Genomic DNA, 22603 nt, shown 5'->3' with positions numbered 1-22603 from the left:
GTTAATATAACTCGTCTTTCAAGAAATTTTAACTACTTTCCATGACTGTAATACTTATTTTAGGTCTATCACAATCTCTTTCATTATTACTGAACTGTAGTAGCTGTGCTTCTCTAATGAACAAGAACATTTATTTATCTCCTTTATTGATAGAAATTGGTTGAGTAGTCTATTAACATATCATTTTGCTGATGCTTTAGATGTGAATGTGGACCATAATAACAGTCCTTATAAAATCTTGTTTTGCTCCTTTTTTTCTGTTCTTATAGAATAAAAATATTCAGCCTATAAAATTTCCAATTAAACATCAGCAAGAAGTGAAGATTTATTTTCCTATCAAGCTTACACCTAACTTTCTGGCATTTCCTCATCATCCCATGGGAATGTTGTATCGTTATAAAGTACAGGTATGATATACTAGAATGAGAATTCACAAATAAGTCAGTTTCGCTGATAGCTTAATTAATTGAAGTTTAGTTAATGTTAAATTTTGTTTCCCCCAAATCCTAGTGTATAATTCAGTTTTGGGTGACAACCAAATCATGAATACTCTTGAAAACTGTCAGCCTAACAAGACTTGGTGTACTTTCTGTCTCTCTTCCATATATCCTTTCCTTGTGAGTTTTATAGTTTGTCAAGCTCTCTTGTGCTCTTTCTTTTTTACATTTTGTGGTACTGCCATTACATAATCTCCCTTTAGTATTTCCGTTGCCCACATAATCTCTGTTTAGTGTTTCCCTCTCCCATTTAGCTACTTTCATATGGCATCACAGTTTTCTTAATGTTCCAGAAATAAATTATTGTATGGTTTTATTGTTTCCTAAACTTTATTTCACGAGATTTTACATCTTCACTTAAATTCCACTTTCCCCCTTACCCTAATTAAATATAGGGTTGTATTTTTTTCGTAGGTAGAAGGTGGCAGTGGCAACTTTACCTGGAACTCTTCTAATGAAACAGTGGCCATGGTAACCACTAAAGGGGTGGTGACGGCGGGCCAGGTGAGGGGAAACAGCACTGTTTTGGCCCGAGACGTACAAAATCCCTTTCGGTATGGGGAAATTAAGGTGAGCAACTTTCCAAACGATCTTCATATCTCCTCTGAGACATTGTTGCCTAAATCTAATTATCAGTTCAGTTCAGTCGCTCAGTCGTGTCTGACTCTTTGCGACCCCATGAATCGCAGCACTCCAGGCCTCCCTGTCCATCACCATCTCCCGGAGTTCACTCAGACTCATGTCCATCAAGTCAGTGATGCCATCCAGGCATCTCATCCTCGTTCGTCCCCTTCTCCTCCTGCCCCCAATCCCTCCCAGCATCAAAGTCTTTTCCAATGAGTCAACTCTTCGCATGAGGTGGCCAAAGTATTGGCGTTTCAGCTTTAGCATCATTCCTTCCAAAGAAATCCCAGGGCTGATCTTCAGAATGGACTGGTTGGATCTCCTTGCAGTCCAAGGGACTCTCAAGAGTCTTCTCCAACACCACAGTTCAAAAGCATCAATTCTTCGGCGCTCAGCCTTCTTCACAGTCCAACTCTCACATCCATACATGACCACTGGAAAAACCATAGCCTTGACTAGATGGACCTTGGTTGGCAAAGTAATGTCTCTGCTTTTGAATATGCTATTTAGGTTGGTCATAACTTTTCTTCCAAGGAGTAAGCGTCTTTTAATTTCATGGCTGCAGTCACCATCTGCAGTGATTTTGGAGCCCCCCAAAATAAAGTCTGACACTGTTTCCACTGTTTCCCCATCTATTTGCCATGAAGTGATGGGACCAAATGCCATGATCTTCGTTTTCTGAATGTTGAGCTTTAAGCCAACTTTTTCACTCTCCACTTTCACTTTCATCAAGAGGCTTTTTAGCTCCTCTTCACATTCTGCCATAACGGTGGTGTCATCTGCATATCTGAGGTTATTGATATTTCTCCCGGCAATCTTGATTCCAGCTTGTGTTTCTTCCAGTCCAGCGTTTCTCATGATGTACTCTAGTAACACATTAAAGTTTTTTCTTTTTCAAGTTGATTATTTTAAAGTGACCCTCAGGAGTTCCTTAGTTGTCCAGTGGTTAAGACTTTGCACTCCCACTGCAGGCGACACAGGTTTGATCTCTGGCTGAGGAACTAAGATCTTGCATGCTGCAGTGGTGTAGCTGAAAATAAATAAATAAAATAATGCTCAAATTGAGTCTTACAGTACATATTTCTTAAATATTCCTGGACCTGGGTTGAGTCCTGCTTTACTTAATAACCAATTATTTGATGTTTTTATTTGTTTCTTCATCTTTAAAATGGGGATTATAGTATCTGCCTCAAAGGGTTATTGCCAGAATTAAATGAGATGGTGTTTATACCTGTGCTGGGAATATATTCACTGCTTAATGTTATCTAGTTTGTTGCTGTATTTTGTTATTATTATCATGTATTTATCATGTATATGAACTTTATAGATACTTTGTTTCTAGTCTCATTTTTTGTTGTCTATCTTGTTTCTATAAGATTGAACTACTTTTTACTATGTTATATAACCATTTTCTATTTTCTCCCACTTTTAATAAACATTAATTTATGTTGTCTTTCCCTGCAGACTACTTGGCATGTGTGTTATCTTTCAGTGAATATTTATTGAATACTAAGGAGGTACTTAACACCATGCTAGGTATCATAGGACCTTCAAAGAAATAACATGTCATCCCTACTTTAAAGTATCTGAATCTAGCTAAGAAGATATATTAATGTGAAAAGTTAAATAACATTTTTAGGAAGTGATATTTGAGGTATTTTAAAGCAGTTAAAATGGTTTAAAATGGTTTAAAGCTACTTGAATTATAGAACAAAAGTACTATTAGTTAATAAAAGAAAATCCTTGTGGAAATGACTATTCGAGGCTATCATGAAGAGGTGGGGACTTGAATAACACTTTGTAGGATGGAGCCAACCTAAGGCCTGAGGGTCAGACTCAACTTGCTGCCTTTCTAGTAAATAAAGTTTTATCAGAACACAGTCATTCATTTATGTGTTCTCTATAGCCACTTTCAGGCAATAAGTACAGATTTGGGTAGTTTACAAGTCCGTGTGATCCCCAAAGCCAAAAATATTTGCTCTCTGGCCCTTTAGAGAGCATTGCTGACCTCTGCTGTCAACAGTGGGAAGCCAAGGACTTCCCTGGTGGTTCAGTGGCTAAGACTCCATGAGCTCAAAGCAAGGGCCCCAGGTTCTATCCCTGTTCAGGGAACTAGAGCCTTTATGTTGCAACTAAAGATTCCATGTGCTGCAACTAAAGACACATATAACAGTGACCAAAAAAAGACTCTGTTCTTTTTCAGAAGAGAAAACAGAAATATTTTAGAAATACTTATTTCTAAAAATAATTTTAGAAAACAAAATTATTCTGTTTTCTAAACTCTTGTAATGCTTATCATTTTCTACTAATAGTTTATTTTATTTAAATGTTCACTCCCCTTTAAAAAGTCCATTCAGGCTGCTATAACAAAATACCATAGATTGGGTGGTTTATAAACAACAGAAATTGATTTTTCAATGGTTTTAGAGGCTGAAAAGTCCAGAATCAAGGCACCAATAGATTCAGTGTCTGGTGAGGAAAAGCATTCTGTTTCATAGAAGACTATATTTTTTGCCTTAACTGCATATGGCAGAAGGGACTAGGGAGCCCCAGGGGTTCCTTGTTTAAGGGCATTAATTCCATTTGTGGGAGCTCCACTCTCAGGACCTAACCACCTCCCAAAGGCCCCATCTCCTAATACCATCACTTTGGAGGTTAGAATTTCTACATATGAATTTGGAGGGAGACCTTCAATCTATAGCAAAAAAAAAAAAAAAGGATTTTTTTAAGATATCAAGAAAGAGTGTTTTATATCAGAGGTCAGAAAACTTTTTATATAAAAAAGATCAGATAGTAAATGTGTTAGTATTGATAGGACACATACAGTCTTTATCTCATAGTCGTTTGTCACTGTTGCTTTTTATTTTACAACCCTTTGAAAGACCATTCTTAGTTTACAAAAGTCAAGAAAATTGTGCAGTGCTCATATTTGCCAGACTCCCACTGAGAGGTATTAAATGCCTTACAGAAGTTGACTGATTAAGGAATGAAGTGAGTGACAGGTTCAGCACCTAACACACACACACAAACACCCATATATGCATATAAATGATACATAGTTTCTGTTTTTATATGTAAAACATATGTGTATATATATATGTGTTATATATATGTATGTTTAAATATTTAAGGAATGCTTTTGTCTAAGATTTTCCTAATGTAACTTTCTTGAAAGATTAATTTTTTTCCCCTCAGATACATGTTCTGAGACTGAACAAGATGGAACTGTTACCATTTCATGCTGATGTAGAGATTGGCCAGATTATAGAAATCCCCATTGCAATGTATCATGTAAATAAGGAAACCAAAGAGGCCATCGCATTCACAGACTGCTCTCATTTATCCTTGGATTTGAACATGGATAAGCAAGGAGTCTTTACTCTTCTCAAAGAAGGTAAGAGTAGGCTTTTTATTTTTTCCTTTCTTTGTCTTTGAATTAAAGGACCAATCAACGATTCAGAAACTATGAATTATAGTCTAAACTCACATACTGGGGATTCCATAGTGGTCTAGTGATTGGGACTCTGGGCTTTCACTGCCAAGGGCCTGGTTTTAGTCCCTGGTGGGCTTCCCTGGTGGCTCAGATGGTAAAGCATTGCCTGCAGTGTGGGAGACCTAGGTTCAATCCCTGGGTCAGGAAGATGCCCTGGAGAAGGAAATGGCAACCCAGTCCAGTACTCTTGCCTGGAAAATTCCATGGACGGAGGAGCCTGGTAGGCTCCAGTCCATGGGGTTACAAAGAGTCAGACACGACTGAAGGACTTCACTTTCTTTTGGGAACTAAGATCCCACAAGCCGCAAGGTGCAGCCAAAAAATTTAAAAGTTAAATTCACATATTACCTTTCTTCATAATACTTTTATTTATTCTGCCAACTGCCTTAGGTATTATAATGTAATGTTAGAAAGAAAGGCACAGAAATAGAATAAAATGTCCAGAGTTCATTGTGGCCAGACAATATCAGTTTTTAGTCATATCAAGGCCGTCTCTTTCCAGCTGCAAGCTCTTTTCTTCTTTCTTTCTTTAATCATGTACTATACCTCTTTCTAAGAGGAATTTAGTGCCCTTTAATGTATACATATATTAAATTTATTCTAAAAAAGAAAATATCTTTTTAATAAGAAAAGAATATGAATAAGCTATTCATAAAGATCAGTATCATTTACTGTAATGGAACTTCATACTTGATCCTGATCACCATCGTTTTTTCAGTAATAATAGTAGATAGTTACTATTAGATGTTAATAGTAGATAGTAACTATTAGATAGTTACTAATAGATGTTACAGTAGTAGCATCTAACATTTATTTGGCATTTACTATTTGCCAGGCTCTATTATGAATACTTTTCACATATTAACTCATTTAATTCTCACAATACATCGTCTCTGACTCTTGTGACCCCATAGACTGTAGCCTGCCAGGCTCCTCTGTCCATGGGATTTTCCAGGCAAGAATACTGGAGTGGGTTGCCATTTCCTTCTCCAGGGGATCTTCTTGACCCAGAAATTGAAGCCAGGTCTCCTGCATTGCAGGCAGATTCTTTACCAACTGAGTTACAAGGGTACGAGGGAAGCCCTATACATCCATAAGGTTGATATCAACTTGGACTTCTCTTTTACCCTTGCTAATTATGCTGTATAATATCTCTCAGCTCACCTCAGTTCGTAGGCTCCCCATTTTTAGGCCTTCATTATCTCTCACTGAGACTGTAACAATATCCTCCTAATTCTTCTTGCCTTTGATAATCACGGCTACAAGATAGAGCTTCATGAAACTCAATTTCAATATTAATTTTCCTGCTCAAAAATTTTGAGAAGCTTTTCATTGCTACTGGACAACAGCCAAAATCCTTTTAGTTTAGTATTGAAGGCCCTCTACAATATAACCCAGCCTACTTTTTGGAACTTCATTTGGAACTTTATATGAAGCTTTGACCTCATATAAAGCTCTGGCTAAAATAACTATAGTTAAAATTTCCCATATATTTCTTTCATATACGCATTTGCGTCTTATTTATATTTCTATCTTTGTTCATTTATTTGTCAGCTTAAGATACCCTCTTCTACATATCTAGGGGGCTTCCCAGGTGGCTCAGTGGTAAAGAATCCACCTGCCAATGCAGGAGACACAGGAGACATGAGTTCAATCCCTGGGCTGGGAAGATCCCCTGGAGGAGGAAATGGCAACCCACTCCAGTATTCTTGCCTGGAGAAACCTATGGAAAGAGAAGCCATGGGGTTGCAAAGAGTCAGACATGACTGAGAGACTGAGCATGCATGCACGTATATAAACCTTTCTTGATCTTGCCAGCTAAAAATAATTATTCTGTTTTCTAAACTTTGGTAATGCTTATCATTTTCTACTAATAGTTTATTTAAATGTTCACACTGCTTTTAAACTATATGTGCCTTGAGGTCAGGATTCTTGTTCATATTTGTATCCTTACCTTACATAGAATTGTCTCTTACATGATATAAATCTGTTAATAGAAAGAATATACGTTTATATATCAACTTAATATAAATAATTGGTATAAAATAGTGTATAAGATTAAGAATTTTTTGATATATTAAAATTCTTATATTTCTATAGACTGATTTCCTTGAAGATTGATTGCCTATTACCCTACTGAAGTCATTTTTTGATTTGCAGGTATTCAAAGACCAGGACCAACATCATGTTCTAGTATACATATAGTAGCCAAATCTCTTGGCCATACTTTGGTAACCGTTAGTGTGACTGATTATGAAGAGTACTTGGAAAGCAGTGCCACATTTGCTGCTTATGAACCCCTAAAGGTGAGATAGTTCATTCTAAGGAATTGGCATATCTTTTCATGGACCCTACTATGTCTACTTGGGGACTTCCTAGCTACCTGTGATCTCTATTTAAGATCCGTGATATTTGTGTTCTTCCTTACTCAACACTCTCTTGTTTCTAGATCTATAGCACCCTCATCAAATTTCAGTATCACAAAGGTTATGCTCTTATGTTTCTGCCACAGAAATATTTATAAGATGTATTAGCAAATTTTAGATATTCCCCTTTCTTTCCTCTTTTTTTACTGAGGTATAAAAAATTATAGTAAAGTACAGTAATCTTAAGGTACTATTTGAATTTTCACATATGTACATATCTTTGTAACATTACCCTGTCTAAGATATAGAATATTAGTATGCTCTATTTTTTGAACTTTGATGTTGGAGAAGACTCTTCAGAGTCCTTTGGACTGCAAGGAGATCAAACCAGTCAATCCTAAAGGAAATCAGTCCTGAATATTCAATGAAAGGACTGATGCTGAAGCTGAAACTCCAATACTTTGGCTACCTGATGTGAAGAACTGACTCATTGGAAAAGGCCCTGATGCTGGGAAAGATTGAAGGCAAGAGGAGAAGGGGACAACAGAGGATTAGATGGTTGAATGGCATCACTGACTCGATGGACATGAGTTTGAGTAAGCTCCAGGAGCTGGTGAAAAACAGGGAAGCCTGTTGTGCTGCAGTCCATGGGGTCGCAAAGAGTTGGACACGACTTAGCAACTGAAGAACTGATTAGTATACTCTCTTTTGAAGAACTCAGAAAGAAAACGTTCCATACCAGGGAGAGAAGTCAATTATCTTTTTACCCTTTTTACTTATGAACTCTCAGCACAACAGTCATTGTTTTGGACCCCAAAGACTGGCCATTAAAATTGGGAGATTATGACAGGTGGCAGTTCAAAATAAAAGTAGATAGAGCCTGGCATGCTTTCTACATATTTGAATTCTTCAGGAACTAAAATTGATGTCTGCAAGTTCCTGCTGATACATACTGGCAAACCTGACTCAATGCCTCTTGCAATGAGGAGGCATCCATAGAGGAAATGCTAACATTGGTAAAAGAAGCAAGATAAGTTGTTATACTGAAAAAGGTAACTTGTTCATTAAAATGTGCATTTTTGAGTTGGCCTCTTTGCACATTATGCAGCCTATTTATTTATTTATTTTTGGCTGTACTGAGCCTTTGTTGTTGCATGCAAGCTTTCTCAGGGCTTCTGTTTGTTACGGCGTGCAGGCTTCTCACTGTGGTGGCTTCTCTTGCTGCAGAGCACAGGCTCTAGGCCCTCGGGATTCAGCGGTTGCTGCACATGAGCTCAGTAGTTGTGGCACATGACCTTAGCTGCCCCACAGCATGTGGGATCTTCCTGGACCAGGGATTGAACCCGTGTCCTCTGCACTGGCAGGTGGATTCTTAACCACTGGACCACCAGGGAATTCCCCAGTCTGTATTGAACATACAGTCTGAGCATATTTTATTCATCCTCTTAGTGGTTGAATTATCCTTCTTGCCTAATTAAGTGAGAGTGCTTGGCTGCAGCTCATTGTCATTTCATAAGGTTTTGTCTTAGTTTTATCATTATCCTTACCCTGCTCTATTTTTACTGAATGTCTCACAAATCAGATCTCCCCTAAATGAAAACTCTCCTTAAAAGAAGTAAGATGATTTTCTATTTCTACCTAGTGCTTTGGTCATATATCTTTTTTTTTTTTAGCTACTGAAAAATATATGTATGATTTACTTTTGTTATCAATATTATGTTTTAGTACATGATATAGTTCTCAGTTTGTCCTTATGTATCAGTCCAATTCAGTTGATCTGATTAGTTTTAGACTATATACATCTAGGAACAAGGAATAACTCCAGTTTTGCTTTCTCAGGGAAACTTTCCATGAAGCCCCTGACTAGTTTAATTTCTTCTATTTGAGGTTTGTTTGGCACTCTCTGCTGTGCCTTTTTGTAACACTCATTATACTCTTTACCTACTTCAGATCTGCCTTTTCCAGACGATTAACTTCACTGTGAGGCAGGGCTTTATTTTGGCTTTCTGTTGGTATTGCTATATCACCAGCAGGCCATCAGTGAATACTTATTTAATTGAATTATGTACACATTTTCAAGAGAATACTGCCATTAGAGGAATTTTAATGTTAATAGTATTCAGTATATATGAATATGTGAATATTCAGTATATATGAATCATATATGTATATGATTAACTAGTTCAGAGAAGAAATACTAAGACATAGTTTGCTTACATTTTTGAAATGATTGCTTCAACTATATATTTCATTTTGCAACTTAGTCACTGTTATAGATACTGTGTGCCATATAAAACTAACCTACACTTTGAGAATACTCCATTCCCCTAAAACCAGTTTCCTCATCTATAAGCAGACTACAACTCCTCTGTATACTGGAGTGAATAATACCTGTCTTGACTACCTCTTAGGTGAGAGTTCTTTGAGAAACAGATGAACTGTATAGATTGTATTATATTCAGATTTTTATGGTGAGAATTCTTTGATACTTCAGTAAAATATCCACTTAAAATTCTTATACAGGGTCTTCTCTGGTGGTCCAGTGGGTTGAGAATGCGCCTGCCAATGTAGGAACATGAGTTCAGTCCCTAGTCTGGGAAGATCCCACGCGCTGCCGGGCAGTTAAGCCTGTGTGCTGCAACTACTGAAACCCGGGCACCTAGAGCCCATGCTCCGCAGCAAGAGAGGCCATTGCAACGAGAAGCCTGCACACTGCAGCCAAAAATAAAAAATAAATAAAATTCTTATGCAATATGACAGATGGTACCTAGACACTGTGATTATTTTACGGTGTATACAAATATCAAATCACTATGTTGCACACCTGACACAAGTATAATGTTATATGCGAACTATACTTCAAGTTTTTTAAAAAAGAAAAAGTGTTTATGCAATTAGTTACTCAAATGCCTCTTATGTGTCCAACATCATACTAAATTCCACTGAGGAAGAGAGATTCTTTTAAAAATTTGGGGTATAAAATAATCTTTTCTCTTAAGTTTATGTAACTAGAGAGTTAAGAAGAATTGTCAGATGTATATTTATGAAGATTTGACACATTTAAATAGCATAAGGGAATAAATAAGTGTACAGATGAATGGTAGTGATAAATACTATAGGAGCTTAGAGGATATAGAAGTAGTTGTGGTCTGGAATCATTAGACAAATTAATGGATAGGGTGACACATGAATTTGGTTGAATGATAGGCGGGATCCAAATTACAGCAGAGATTGAGAACCATTCCAAATAAGAGGCATGATACACATGTCTCCTAATTTGGGAATTAAGTCTACTGTCTTTTACATTATAACCAGTTTTTCACTTTAGAAAACTGTTGAATTCTCTAACCAATTAGGGACTAATTTCTTTAAATGTCATCAGGCTCTAAACCCTGTGGAAGTGGCATTGGTGACATGGCACTCTGTAAAGGAAATGATATTTGAAGGGGGCCCTCAGCCATGGATCCTGGAACCTTCACGATTCTTTCTGGAGCTGAGCGTGGAGAAGACAGAGAAAATTAGAATAACGCAAGTCCGACTGCCAGCTAAAAGAAAACAGAATCAGTACATCTATCGGGTCCTGTGCCTGGATTTAGGGGAACAAGTAGGAAAATGATCTTTTCTAACACTTCTTCCAGCAACAGTACGCTAAGTCTTTCGTCTTTCTAGCCATCCCTTTTCAGCTGCTAATGGATTTAGTTTATGGACTGGATAGGAAAATTCTAATTGTTGACTAAGAGATCTGTTTTTTCAAACCTTACTATCCTTTAAATATACCCAAAGGTTTTGATTTGCTCATTTGAGAATTCTAACAGTTCACTAACCAAATAGTTCAAGATCTTTTTGTAGCAGGGAGTTTATTTCAATCATTTTATCACTATAATTCAACTCCTTGTTGTACAGACTACAGGATATATAGTTTTTCATCTCCAAAGAATGTGAGGAAGGGAAATTTTAAGTGTCATCTATGTTTATCAATTTTGAAAAACCAGTTGGATCTTTGCTGATATGAGTAATTAATATATTTCCCTTTATCGGTTGAATTCATTTTGATTATTTTTAGAAGTAGTGATGGCTTTAACCATAGCTACACCTTGGTAGACCAAGGCCAATAACAAAGGTTTTCAGATTGACCAAGATTGAGACTGTAATGTGTGACTATGATGCATAGCCCAGCTAACCAATCCTCAGGGAATCCATATATGATTTTAACTTAGTAAGAATTGTGTTATATTCAAATGAGGTTCATTTTAATATCTCTAGTGAACTCTACTGTATAGTATGACTAGCTACTAATGATTTCAAGCCTAGTTACCCCCTTTTGAAGGTCTCTAACTTTTTGTTTTTATATCCTGTTATTCATTAGTATTTATATCAGAAATGAGTTGAAACACAAATTAGTTTTTACCAACTGGTAACAAAGGTTTGGCGAAGGAAAAGACTGAAGTAATTGGTCAGTTAGATTTTTTTTTAATGTTCCCTTTGTTTCTATGATATCAGGTGTCTACCTCTTGCGCTTGTGTTTTCTTAAAGATCCTGACATTTCAGATTGGAAATCATCCAGGTGTCCTGAACCCTAGTCCAGCTGTAGAGGTTGTGCAGGTACGCTTCCTATGTGCCCACCCTGCCAGCATGTCTATAACTCCAGTATATAAGGTGCCAGCTGGTGCCCAGCCATGTCCTCTGCCACAGCACAACAAACAACTGGTAAGTATGGTGTTTTCAACCAACTTGCCCTTTGTCTCCCATGCTTTGAGATAAATGGTTGGAAACACAGCTTTTGTCTTATTGAATTTAAGGAAACTCTTTTATTTGTTATCCGGTCTTTGATAGTGTCTGAGAAGTGGTTATAGTTGGCTATACTTAGTGACAGTGACTTTGCTTGTTGTACTTAGGTGCATGCATGCGAACTAAGTCACCTCAGTCTTGTCTGACTCTTTGTGATCCTATGGACTGTAGCCCGCCAGGCACTTCTGTCCATGGGATTTTCCAGGCAAGAATACTGGGGTGGGTTGCCATGCCCTCCTCCAGGGGATCCTCCCAACCAGGGATGGAACCCGCATCTCTTCTGTCTCCTGTATTGATAGTCAGGTTTTTTACCACTAGCGCCACCTTATGACAACAGATGATTGAGAACTCTAAATAACTACCAAAAACAAACAAACAGACAAACAAACAAACAAACAAACAAAATAAAATGATAAATAAATAAGTAACTACCAAATTGTTTTGCTAGTATCCTTCCCTACTAAACCTTTTTATTAGCATTACCAGTAACATATTGAATTCACCTGTACTCCAAACTGATATGAAAACTAGTGATAACCAATAATGTAGCTAGAAGTTAGGCAACAGGGATTGAAGAATAAATGAGTTATTTAACCTAGAAACTAGAACATCAGAAAGTGAAAGTGAGTGTTGCTGCTGCTGCTGGTAAGTCACTTCAGTCATGTCCGACTCTATGCGACCTCATAGACGGCAGCCCAGCAGGCTCCCTCGTCCCTGGGATTCTCCAGGCAAGAACACTGGAGTGGGTTGCCGTTTCTTTCTCCAATGCTCTGTGACCCCGTGGACTGTAGCCTACCAGGCATCTCTGTCCATGGAATTCTCCAGGCAAGATTGCTAGAGTGGGTTGCCATTTCCTTCTCCAGGGTATCTTTTCGACTTAGGGATTGAACCCAGGTCTCCCGCATTGTGGGCAGATTCTCTACTGTCTGAGCCACCAGGGAAGCCCAAACTATACACTAAATGAGGTTAACTATGATTTCAAGCATAGGAGAAAATAAGTCATTTCTGAGATTTTGCAGAACAGAACAATCCATTAATTATCCCCATTTTACAGATGAAGAAACTAAGGATCCTAAAAGTTGAGTAATTTTCCCAAGGTCATAAAGCTAGAAAGTAGGATCTTATGTCTAACTCCAAAACACATTATTAACTTTTTTTGCTACACTGCCTTTTCATTGTAAAAGAGCATATGAGATGTTGCAGGTTCAGGAACTCATTTTTTTTTTTTCAGACCCAAATTCAACATTAAATACTATTATTTGAACTTTATAAATTATTCACTTTTTTAAAAAGCACTTGGACTTCCCTGGTGGTCCAGTAGCTAAGACTCCAAGATCCCAATGCAGGGGATTCTGATCAGTGTGTAATCTATTTACAATTAGCATAATTACTGATAAGGTTGGATTTATAGCTACCATTTTACCATTTATCTTATGCTTTTTTTGTTTTTTCTATTCTTCCATTTCTTCCTTTTTTGTGTTAAGTAGATATTTTATAGTGTATCATTTTAATCCTCTTGTCCTTTTTTTTTTTACTATATTATTTCAAGTTATTTTGTTAGTTATTAGCCTAAGGATTACAATTAACATGTTAACTTTTAAGAAACTAGTTTGGAATAATATCAACTTAATTTCAATAATGGTTGAAACCTACTATTTCTATAAAGCCCTATTTCCTTTCCCCTTCTTTAAGCTGTTATTATCATATATCTTTATACATGTATGCTCATCAGTCATAATTATTGCTTTATGCATTTGTACTTTAAATAAGATAGAAAAATAATTACAAGCAAAAGTACATTTATACTGTTCTATATACTTACGTATGTAGTTATTGTTACTAAACTCTTATTTCTTCACTGGGTTTCAAGTTACTGTCTAGTGACCTTTAATTTTATCCAGAAGGACTCATTTTAGTATTTCTTGTAGGGCAGGTCTACTAACAACAAATTCCCTCTATTTTTGTTAGATCTTGGGCTTCCCTGGTGGCCCAATGGTAAAGAAACAGCCTACCAATGCAGGAAACACAGGTTTGATCCCTGATCTGGGAAGATCCCACACGCCGTGGAGCAGCTAAGCCCGTGCTCCACAACTATTGATCCTGTGCTCTAGAGCTTAGTAGCCACAACAACTGAAGGTGGGTCCCATGCTCGGCAACAAGAGAAGCCCCTGCAGTGAGAAGCCCTGGCACCACAACTAGAGAGTGCCCCCACTCGCCACAACTAGAGAAAAGCCTGCACAGCAACAAAGACCCAGAACAGTCAAAATAAATAAATAAATAAAGTTATTTTTTAAAAAAAGAATCCTCCTGCAATGCAGAAGACGTGGGTTTGATCAAGGGGTTGGAAAGATCCCCTGGAGAAGAAAATGGCAAGCCACTCCAGTATTCTTCCCTGGAGAACCTGGTTCAAAGAGGAGCCTAGCGGGCCCCAGTCCCTGGGGTCACAAAGAGTTGGACACGACTAAAGTGTGAGCACACATGCGAGAATGTCTTAATTTCTCCTTCCTTTTGAAGGATTATTGTCCTTCATATAGAATTCTTGATTGGCAGTCTTATTCTCTCATCACTGGTTTCTATGATTTCTGATGAGAAATTAGCTGTTAATCTCATGGAGGATCCCTTATAAATGATAAGCTCCTTCCTCTGTTTAATAATTCTGTCTTTCTCTTTGACTTTGGACAGTCTGATTATGCAGTGTCTACAGATGGTGACTGCAGCCATGAAATTAAAAGACGCTTACTCCTTGGAAGAAAAGTTATGACCAACCTAGATAGTACATTCAAAAGCAGAGACATTACTTTGCCTACTAAGGTCTGTCTAGTCAAGGCTATGGTTTTTCCTATGGTCATGTATGGTTGTGAGAGTTGGACTGTGAAGAAGGCTGAGCGCCAAAGAATTGATGCTTTTGAACTGTGGTGTTGGAGAAGACTCTAAGAGTCCCTTGGACTGCAAGGAGATCCAACCAGTCCATTCTGAAGGAGATCAGCCCTGGGATTTCTTTGGAAGGAATGATGCTAAAGCTGAAGCTCCAGTACTTTGGCCACCTCATGGGAAGAGTTGACTCATTGGAAAAGACTCTGATGCTGGGAGGGACTGGAGGTAGGAGGAGAAGGGGATGACTGAGGATGAGATGGCTGGATGGCATCACGGACTCGATGGACATGAGTCTGAGTGAACTCCAGGAGTTGGTGATGGACAGGGAGGCCTGGCGTGCTGCGATTCATGGGGTCACAAAGAGTCGGACACGACTGAGCGACTGAACTGAACTGAAATGCAAATCTCTTTGATTTTTCCTACTCAAGGTTCTTTGAGATTCTTGGGTGTTTAGAGTAGGTGTTTTACATCAAATTTGGGAAGTCCCTAGCCATTATTTTTTTAAATATTCCTCCTTCCTTTTTTACCCCTCTCTTTTCTTCTAGGACTTCCATTTTGCATATATTGACACTCTTGGTGGTTTTCCATGGGTCTCTGATGCTTCCATTTTCTTCATTCTTTTTTCTTCCCGTTCATCAGCCTAGTTGAAAAAAGATGTCCTTTTCATTATAGGGGACTGGAATGCAAAAGTAGGAAGTCAAGAAATACCTGGAGTAACAGGCAAATTTGGCCTTGGAGTACAGAATGAAGCAGGGCAAAGGCTAATAGAGTTTTGCCAAGAGAACCCACTGGTCATAGCAAACACCCTCTTCCAACAACACAAGAAAACACTCTACACATGGACATCACCAGATGGTCAATACCTAGATCAGATTGATTATATTTTTTGCAGCCAAAAATGGAGAGGCTCTGTATAGTTAGCAAAAACAAGACCAGGAGCTGACTGTGGCTCAGATCATGAACTCCTTATTGCCAAATTCAGACTTAAATTGCAGAAAGTAGGGAAAACTGTTAGACTATTCAGGTATGACCTAAATCAAATCCCTTACGATTATACAGTGGAAGTGACAAACAGATTGAAGGGATTAGATCTGATAGACAGAATGCCTGAGGAACTACAGACGGAGTCCATGACATTGTACAGGAGTCAGGGATCAAGACCATCCCCAAGAAAAAGAAATGCAAAAAAGGCAAAATGGTTGTCTGAGGAGGCCTTACACATAGCTGTGAATGGAAGAGAAGTGAAACGCAAAGGAGAAAAGGAAAGATATACCCATTTGAATGCGGAGTTCCAAAGAATAGAAAGGACAGATAAGAAAGCCTTCCTCAGCGATGAATGTAAAGAAATAGAGGAAAACATCAGAATGGGAAAGACTAGAGATCTCTTCAAGAAAATTAGAGATACCAAGGGACCATTTCCTGCAAAGATGGGCTCGATAAAGGATAGAAATGGCATAGACCTAACGAAAGCGGAAGATATTAAGAAGAGGTGGCAAGAGTACACAGAAGAACTATACAAAAAAGATCTTCATAACCCAGATAATCACGATGGTGTGATCATCAATCTAGGGCAAAACATCCTAGGATGTGAAGGCAAGTGGGCTTTAGGCAGCATCACTACAAACAAAGCTAGTGGAGGTGATGGAATTCCAGTTGAGCTATTTCAAATGCTGAAAGATGATGCTGTGAAAGTCCGGCACTCAATATACCAGCAAATTTGGAAAACTCAGCAGTGGCCTCAGGACTGGAAAATTTCAGTTTTCATTCCAATCCCAAAGAAAGGCAATGCCAAAGAATGTTCTAACTACCACACAATTGCACTCATCTCACACACTAGTAAAGAAATGCTAAAAATTCTCCAAGCCAGGCTTCAACAGTACATGAATCATGAACTTCCAGATGTTCAAGCTGGATTTAGAAAAGGCAGAGGAACCAGAGATAAATTGCCAACATCTGTTGGACCATAGAAAAAGCAAGAAAGTTCCAGAAAAACATCTACTTCTGCTTCATTGACTATGCCAAAGCCTTTGACTGTGTGACCACAACAAACTCTGGAAAATTCTTAAAGAGATGGGAATACCAGACCACCTGACCTGCCTCTTGAGAAATCTGTATGCAGGTCAGGAAGCAACAGTTAGAACTGGACATGGAACAACAGACTGGTTCCAAATAGGGAAAGGAGTCCGTCAAGGCTGTATATGGTCATCCTGCTTATTTAACTTATATGAAGAGTACATCATGAGAAATGCTGAGCTGGATGAAATACAAACTGGAATCAAGATTGCCAGGAAAAGTATCAGTAACCTCAGATATGCAGAGGATTTCCCTGGTGGCTCAGACGGTAAAGCATCTGCTTACAATGTGGGAGACTCGGGTTCAATCCCTGGGTCGGGAAGATCCTCTGGAGAAGGAGATGGCAACCAACTCCAGTACTCTTGCCTGGAAAATCCCATGGATAGAGGAGCCTAGTAGGCTACAGTCCATGGGGTCACAAAGAGTCGGACACGACTGAGCAACTAAACTTTTCAAACTTTCAGATATGCAGATGACACCACCCTTATGGCAGAAAGCAAAGAAGAACTAAAGAGCCTCTTGATGAAACTGAAAGAGAAGAATGAAAATGTTGGCTTAAAACTCAACATTCAGAAAACTAAGATCATGGCATCTGCTCCCATCACTTCATTGCAAATAGATGGAGAAACAGTGGAAACTGTCAGACTTTATTTGGGGGAGGGGCTCCAAAATCACTGCAGATGGTGACTGCAGCCATGAAATTAAAAGACTCTTGCTCTTTGGAAGAAAAGTTATGACCAATCTAGACAGCATATTGAAAAGTAGAGACATTACTTTACCAACAAAGGTCCACCTAGTCAAAACCATGGGTTTTCCAGTAGTCATATATGGATGTGAGGGTTGGATTACAGTGAAAGCTCAGTGCCAAAGAATTGATGCTTTTGAACTGTTGGTGTTGCAGAAGACTCTTGAGAGTCCCTTGGACTGCAAGGAAATTCAACCAGTCCATCCTAAAGGAAGTCAGTCCTGGGTGTTCTTGGAAGGACTGATGCTGAAGCGGAAATTCAAATACTTTGGCCACTCATGCGAAGAACTGACTCATTGGAAAAGACCCTGATGCTGGGAAAGATTGAAGGCAGGAGGAGAAGGGGATGACAGAGGATGAGGTGGCTAGATGGCATCACCGACTCAATGGACATGAGTTTGAGTAAACTCCGGGAGTTGGCGATGGACAGAGATACCTGTTGTGCTGCAGTCCATGGGGTCTCAGAGTCAGACACGACTGAGCAACTGAACTGAACTGATCTTCAAGTTTTCTGATATTTTCTTCTGCGTATTCTTATCTGCTGTTGAGTTCATCTAGTAAAATTTTCACTTCAGTTATTATAATTTTCAATTTAGAATTTCTTTTTGGTTCTGTTTTATAATTTCTATCTGTTTACTAATATTTTGTATATGATGGTACATCATATTTATGCTTTCCTTTAGTTATTTAAACATGGACTTCTTTCGTTCTTTGAAGAAAACAGTTGATTAAAAGCCTTTATCTAGTAAGTCTAATGGCTGGGCATCCTCAGGGACAGTTTCTAGTAACTGCTTTTTTCTTTTTTCCTACGTATGGGTCCTACTTTCTTGTTTCTTTGCACTTGTAACAATTTTTAATTGAAAACTTGACATTTAAAATAAAATAAAGAATCTGAAATCAGATTCTTCCACTAATCAGGTTTTGTGATACTGGTTTTCATTGTTGTTTGCAGTGGCTGTTTGTTTAGTGACTTTCCTGCAGTAGTTCTGTAATGTGTTATTGTTTGTCCTCTTTGTTAGCTTTGTGGACATAAATTCCCTTAAATCTAGGTCTATGTGGATCTAGATTCCCATACATTTTTGTTGGAATTACATTAAATTCATATATAAACTCAGAACAACTGAAATTTTTATGATGTTGAGTCACCCTGGTCATCCTGTCCAAGAGCATATGAATATAAAAATCAAATTTAGATTAAAAAATTTAAACAGGTATAAAAGACATTTGGGGGGCATTTGGGGAAATTGAAATATTGGCTGTATAATACATAACACTGAATTAAGTTTAATATTGTCATGTATTATAATACATAATACATAACATAGTTTTTGCTACTCATTCTTAAGAAATGCATGTTGAGGTAGTTAGGGGTAAAGTGCCATGATACCTACATCATTTGGCAAAAAAAAAAAGACACACACCCACACAAATACACTCACAGGGAGTGTAAAATTAGAGGGAGAGATAGAGAAAACAAATGGTGAATTGGGATGAAGTATATATAGGTGTCATTATACCATTCTTTTAATGTATCTGTACCTTTGAAAACTGTCAAAAAATATTGGGAGAAAACATGATCCCTAGCTTCAGAAATATCTTGCCACCTCTTGAGCTATTGTTTTTTTCTTTTCTTACTTTTTGTTTTCATACAGATTCCTGTATCAAGCCTGAGAGATACAGTCCTAGAACTGGCAGTGTTTGATCAACACAGGAGAAAGTTTGATAATTTCAGTTCACTAATACTAGAATGGAAGTCCTTAAATGAAACACTAGCTCATTTTGAAAATTATAATTCAGTGGAGATGGTAGCAAAGGATGATGGCAGTGGGCAGACCCGGCTACATGGTATTGTAAACATTTATAAATCTTTTTATATACCTACTAAATGGTTATGCACTAAGTATTTCCCTGTGCGTGAGAGATTATTTATCCTATCTCACCTTTCATCTTCAATCTTTATATTTTTTAGAAAACATAAAGGTAAATTCCCTTGTTTGGAAAGTTAGGGTCTAGAGTTCAACATTCCTCACAAGAACACAAAACTAAATTAATTTTTAAATGGACTGGTTGCCTATTATTTGCCTAAAACTTTGGAAATATTATTCAGTTGTTAGCCAGTGTTTATTGAGTGACTTCTACATGTAAGGCCCTCTGCTTGGAGGTTTAGTGGTAAATGAGACACTCACAGCCTCTGCCCTCATAGACTTACAGTCCAGTTGGGAAAACCAGACTTTAAACATTACAATTGTGTTAGATGTTCTGAAGTGAAAATGTGGGGTGCATTTATAACAGAAGAACCTAACTTAGTTTAGATCAAAGAAGGCTGCCCTGAGAAAGTAACATGTACTCTGGTAAGGCAGAAAGAAGAAATAGAAAGAATGAACTAGGTAAGTCAAGTGAGACTTACTTGGAGAGAGAGCAAGAGGCACAAGATGAAATTCTAAGAGGGCAAAAAGCCCTCATGGGCAGTCACTCATCAAGCCTCTGCTGGTATCACATTTGCTGAGGTTCTGTTCCCCAAAACAAGTCACCTGGCCAAAACCAGAGTCTTGGTGGGCCAGGACTACTCAAGAGCATGGATACCACTGCAAGCCATTAGTATAACAATCTGAGTGCATGCTCAGTTGCTTCAGTCAGCTCTGACTCTGCTACCCCATGGACTGTAGCCCACTAGACGCCTCTGTCCATGGGATTCTCCTGGCAAGAATACTAGAGTGTGTTGCCATGCCTTCCTCTAGGGAATCTTCCTAACCCAGGGATCAAACCCACTTCTCCTGCATTGGAGGCAGACTCTTTACCACTGAGCCACCAGGGAAGCCCAGTATAACAATCTAACACAAATTGATCCCAAAAGTTAAGAAGAAAATGGTTCAAAGGATAATTTTAGGTTTCTGGTGTGAACATTTGGTAACCTTTTTTTTTAAGATTTATTTGTTTTATTTTTTGGCTGTGGTGAGTCTTCGTTGCTGCACACAGGCTTTCTCTAGTTGCAGCCAGCAGGGGCTCTTCTTCATTGAAGTGTGCGGGCTTCTCACTGCAGTGGCTCTTTTGTTGCCAAGCACAGGCTCTAGGCACATGGGCTTCAGTGGTTGCAGTGCATGGACTCAGTAGCTGCAGCTCACGGGCTCTAGAATGCTGGCTCAGTAGTTGTGGCACATGGGCTTACTTGCTCCACAGCATATGGGATCTTCCTGGACCAGGGATCAAACTGATATCCCTGGCATTGCAGGGTGTGTTCTTAACCACTGGACCACCAAGGAAGCCCACCATTCATTCTTTTAACTTTGAATTTTATATTGGAGCACAGTTGATTGGCAATGTTGTGTTAGTTTTCAGGTGTACAACAAAGTGATTCAGTTATACATGTACATGTATCTATTCTTTTTCAAATTCTTTTCCCATTTAGGTAACCATTCAGTTGAGTAAGAAACACCAGAGGAAAAGAAAAAAAAGAAACACCAGAGAGGAACTTCCCTGGTGGTAGTTAAGAATCCACCTGCCAATACAGGGGACACAAGTTTGATCCCTGATCCTGGAAAATCCAACATGCCACAGGACAACCAAGCCCGTGTGACGTGACTACTGAATCCACGCCTAGACCCCACACTCCGCAACACGCATCACAACGAAGAGTAGACCCCATTCGCCACAACTAGAGAAAGCCTGCTCACAGCAACAAAGACCCAGCACAGTCAAAAATAAAAAATAAAAAGAGAAACATTAGGGAAATAAGATTTAACCTTTTCCTTACCCTCAGGGAGTTTATAAGTGAAAGTGAAGTTGTTCAGTCATGTCCGACTCTTTGCTACATGGACTGTAGCCTACCAGGCTTCTCTGTCCACGGGACTTTCCAGGCAAGAGTACTGGAGTGGGTTGCCATTTCCTTCTCCAGGGGATCTTCCAGACCCAGGGATAGAACCTGGATCACCCGCATTGCAGGCGGACTCTTTACCCTCTGAGCCACCAGGGAAGAAGCTCCCTCCACCAGGGAGTTTATATACTCAGGACCAATTTAAGGGCTTAACTACATACTATATCATAGTACTAATATGTATATGATGCTATAACATTAAAATACCAATAATATGATACAGTTAATGTAAAAAGTGGTAGGGAAGAAAGAGATGCTTGTTATACCCTGTAATGATGAATCACCAAATACCATCCATTTTATTTCTAAATGTTTTTTTTATTTTATCCCTTCCTCTCTAACTTCATCACTAATATCCTCATAACCTCTATCCTATATCACCGTAGTAGCCTCCTAACTGATCTCTGTGTGTCTCTCCTACAGTCTAATCCATCCTGCATACTACTGTCTGGAATGATCCTTCTAAAGAATAAATACAAAACTCTGTCTTAAAATTCTTTTTAAAATAGTATAAGTCTAGTAATTTGTTGAGCTCTTATGACATGCCAGGTACTACATTAAATACTTTATATACTTTTTAATTTTTATCTTTTAATTTTTTTTTTTGCTGCACTGGGTCTTAGCTGTGGTGGCTGGGCTTTCTCTAGTTCTGGCACGACGGGAGCTTCTCTTGTGGAACATGGGCTCTAGAGTGGCAGGCTCAGTATTGTGGCTCCTGGGCTTAGTTGCCCCACAGCAAGTGGGATCTTAGTTTTCTGACGAGGGGTTGAACCCACTTGCATTGGAAGGTGGATTCTTAACCATTGTACCATAAGGGAAGTCTGATATATACATTCTTTCTTGTTATCCTCATTGCAGTTATGGGAGACTGACATATTATCCCTGTTTAGTAAGTTTACTCCTTCATTAAACATTTATTGAGTTCTTATTATATTCTAGGCTGAGTTTTAGGCCCTGAAATCATAACAAGAAATAGATGAAGCCGCAAGCTGTCTGATATCATAGCCTATAGTATAGTCTTAATTATTGGCTGTACTGTTACCAGTGTTGTCACGGTGTCTTTCCAGATACGTCCATGCAGCTTAACATACCAACCCATACCTGCTCTTTGGCTTCACCTTTAATTACCACCCACATGTTTCTACACTTTTCTCAAACTCAATGACTTTAGATCCTTAACCATGATGAGACGAGTCTTGTCATTCCTCTTTCCTTTGCAAAAGTTGTATTTTCTCTCTCTCTTTTTTAATTTATTTTTTTGATTTTTGCATC

General features: G+C 38.4%; 1 protein-coding gene across 5 annotated transcripts in view; it reads left to right on the top strand.

Annotated features, from left to right (window-relative positions):
• The window catches only part of NUP210L (nucleoporin 210 like), a 95866-nt gene that overhangs the window by 41055 nt on the left and 32208 nt on the right, over nt 1-22603 (top strand). For 3 of the 5 annotated variants that reach the window (XM_060414325.1, XM_060414327.1, XM_060414326.1), the window contains 7 exons: nt 270-407; nt 912-1067; nt 4317-4515; nt 6775-6920; nt 10363-10584; nt 11514-11687; nt 19113-19305. In XM_060414325.1, coding sequence (XP_060270308.1) covers nt 270-407; nt 912-1067; nt 4317-4515; nt 6775-6920; nt 10363-10584; nt 11514-11687; nt 19113-19305 — 1228 coding nt within the window. The remainder of the gene's footprint in view (nt 1-269; nt 408-911; nt 1068-4316; nt 4516-6774; nt 6921-10362; nt 10585-11513; nt 11688-19112; nt 19306-22603) is intronic. The other 2 variants (XM_060414329.1, XM_060414328.1) reach the window with 1 other exon arrangement.

This window comes from Ovis aries, chromosome 1 (assembly GCF_016772045.2).
Source record: "Ovis aries strain OAR_USU_Benz2616 breed Rambouillet chromosome 1, ARS-UI_Ramb_v3.0, whole genome shotgun sequence".
Classification (NCBI taxonomy): Eukaryota; Metazoa; Chordata; class Mammalia; order Artiodactyla; family Bovidae; genus Ovis; species Ovis aries.
This window is presented reverse-complemented; position numbering and strand designations above follow the sequence as displayed.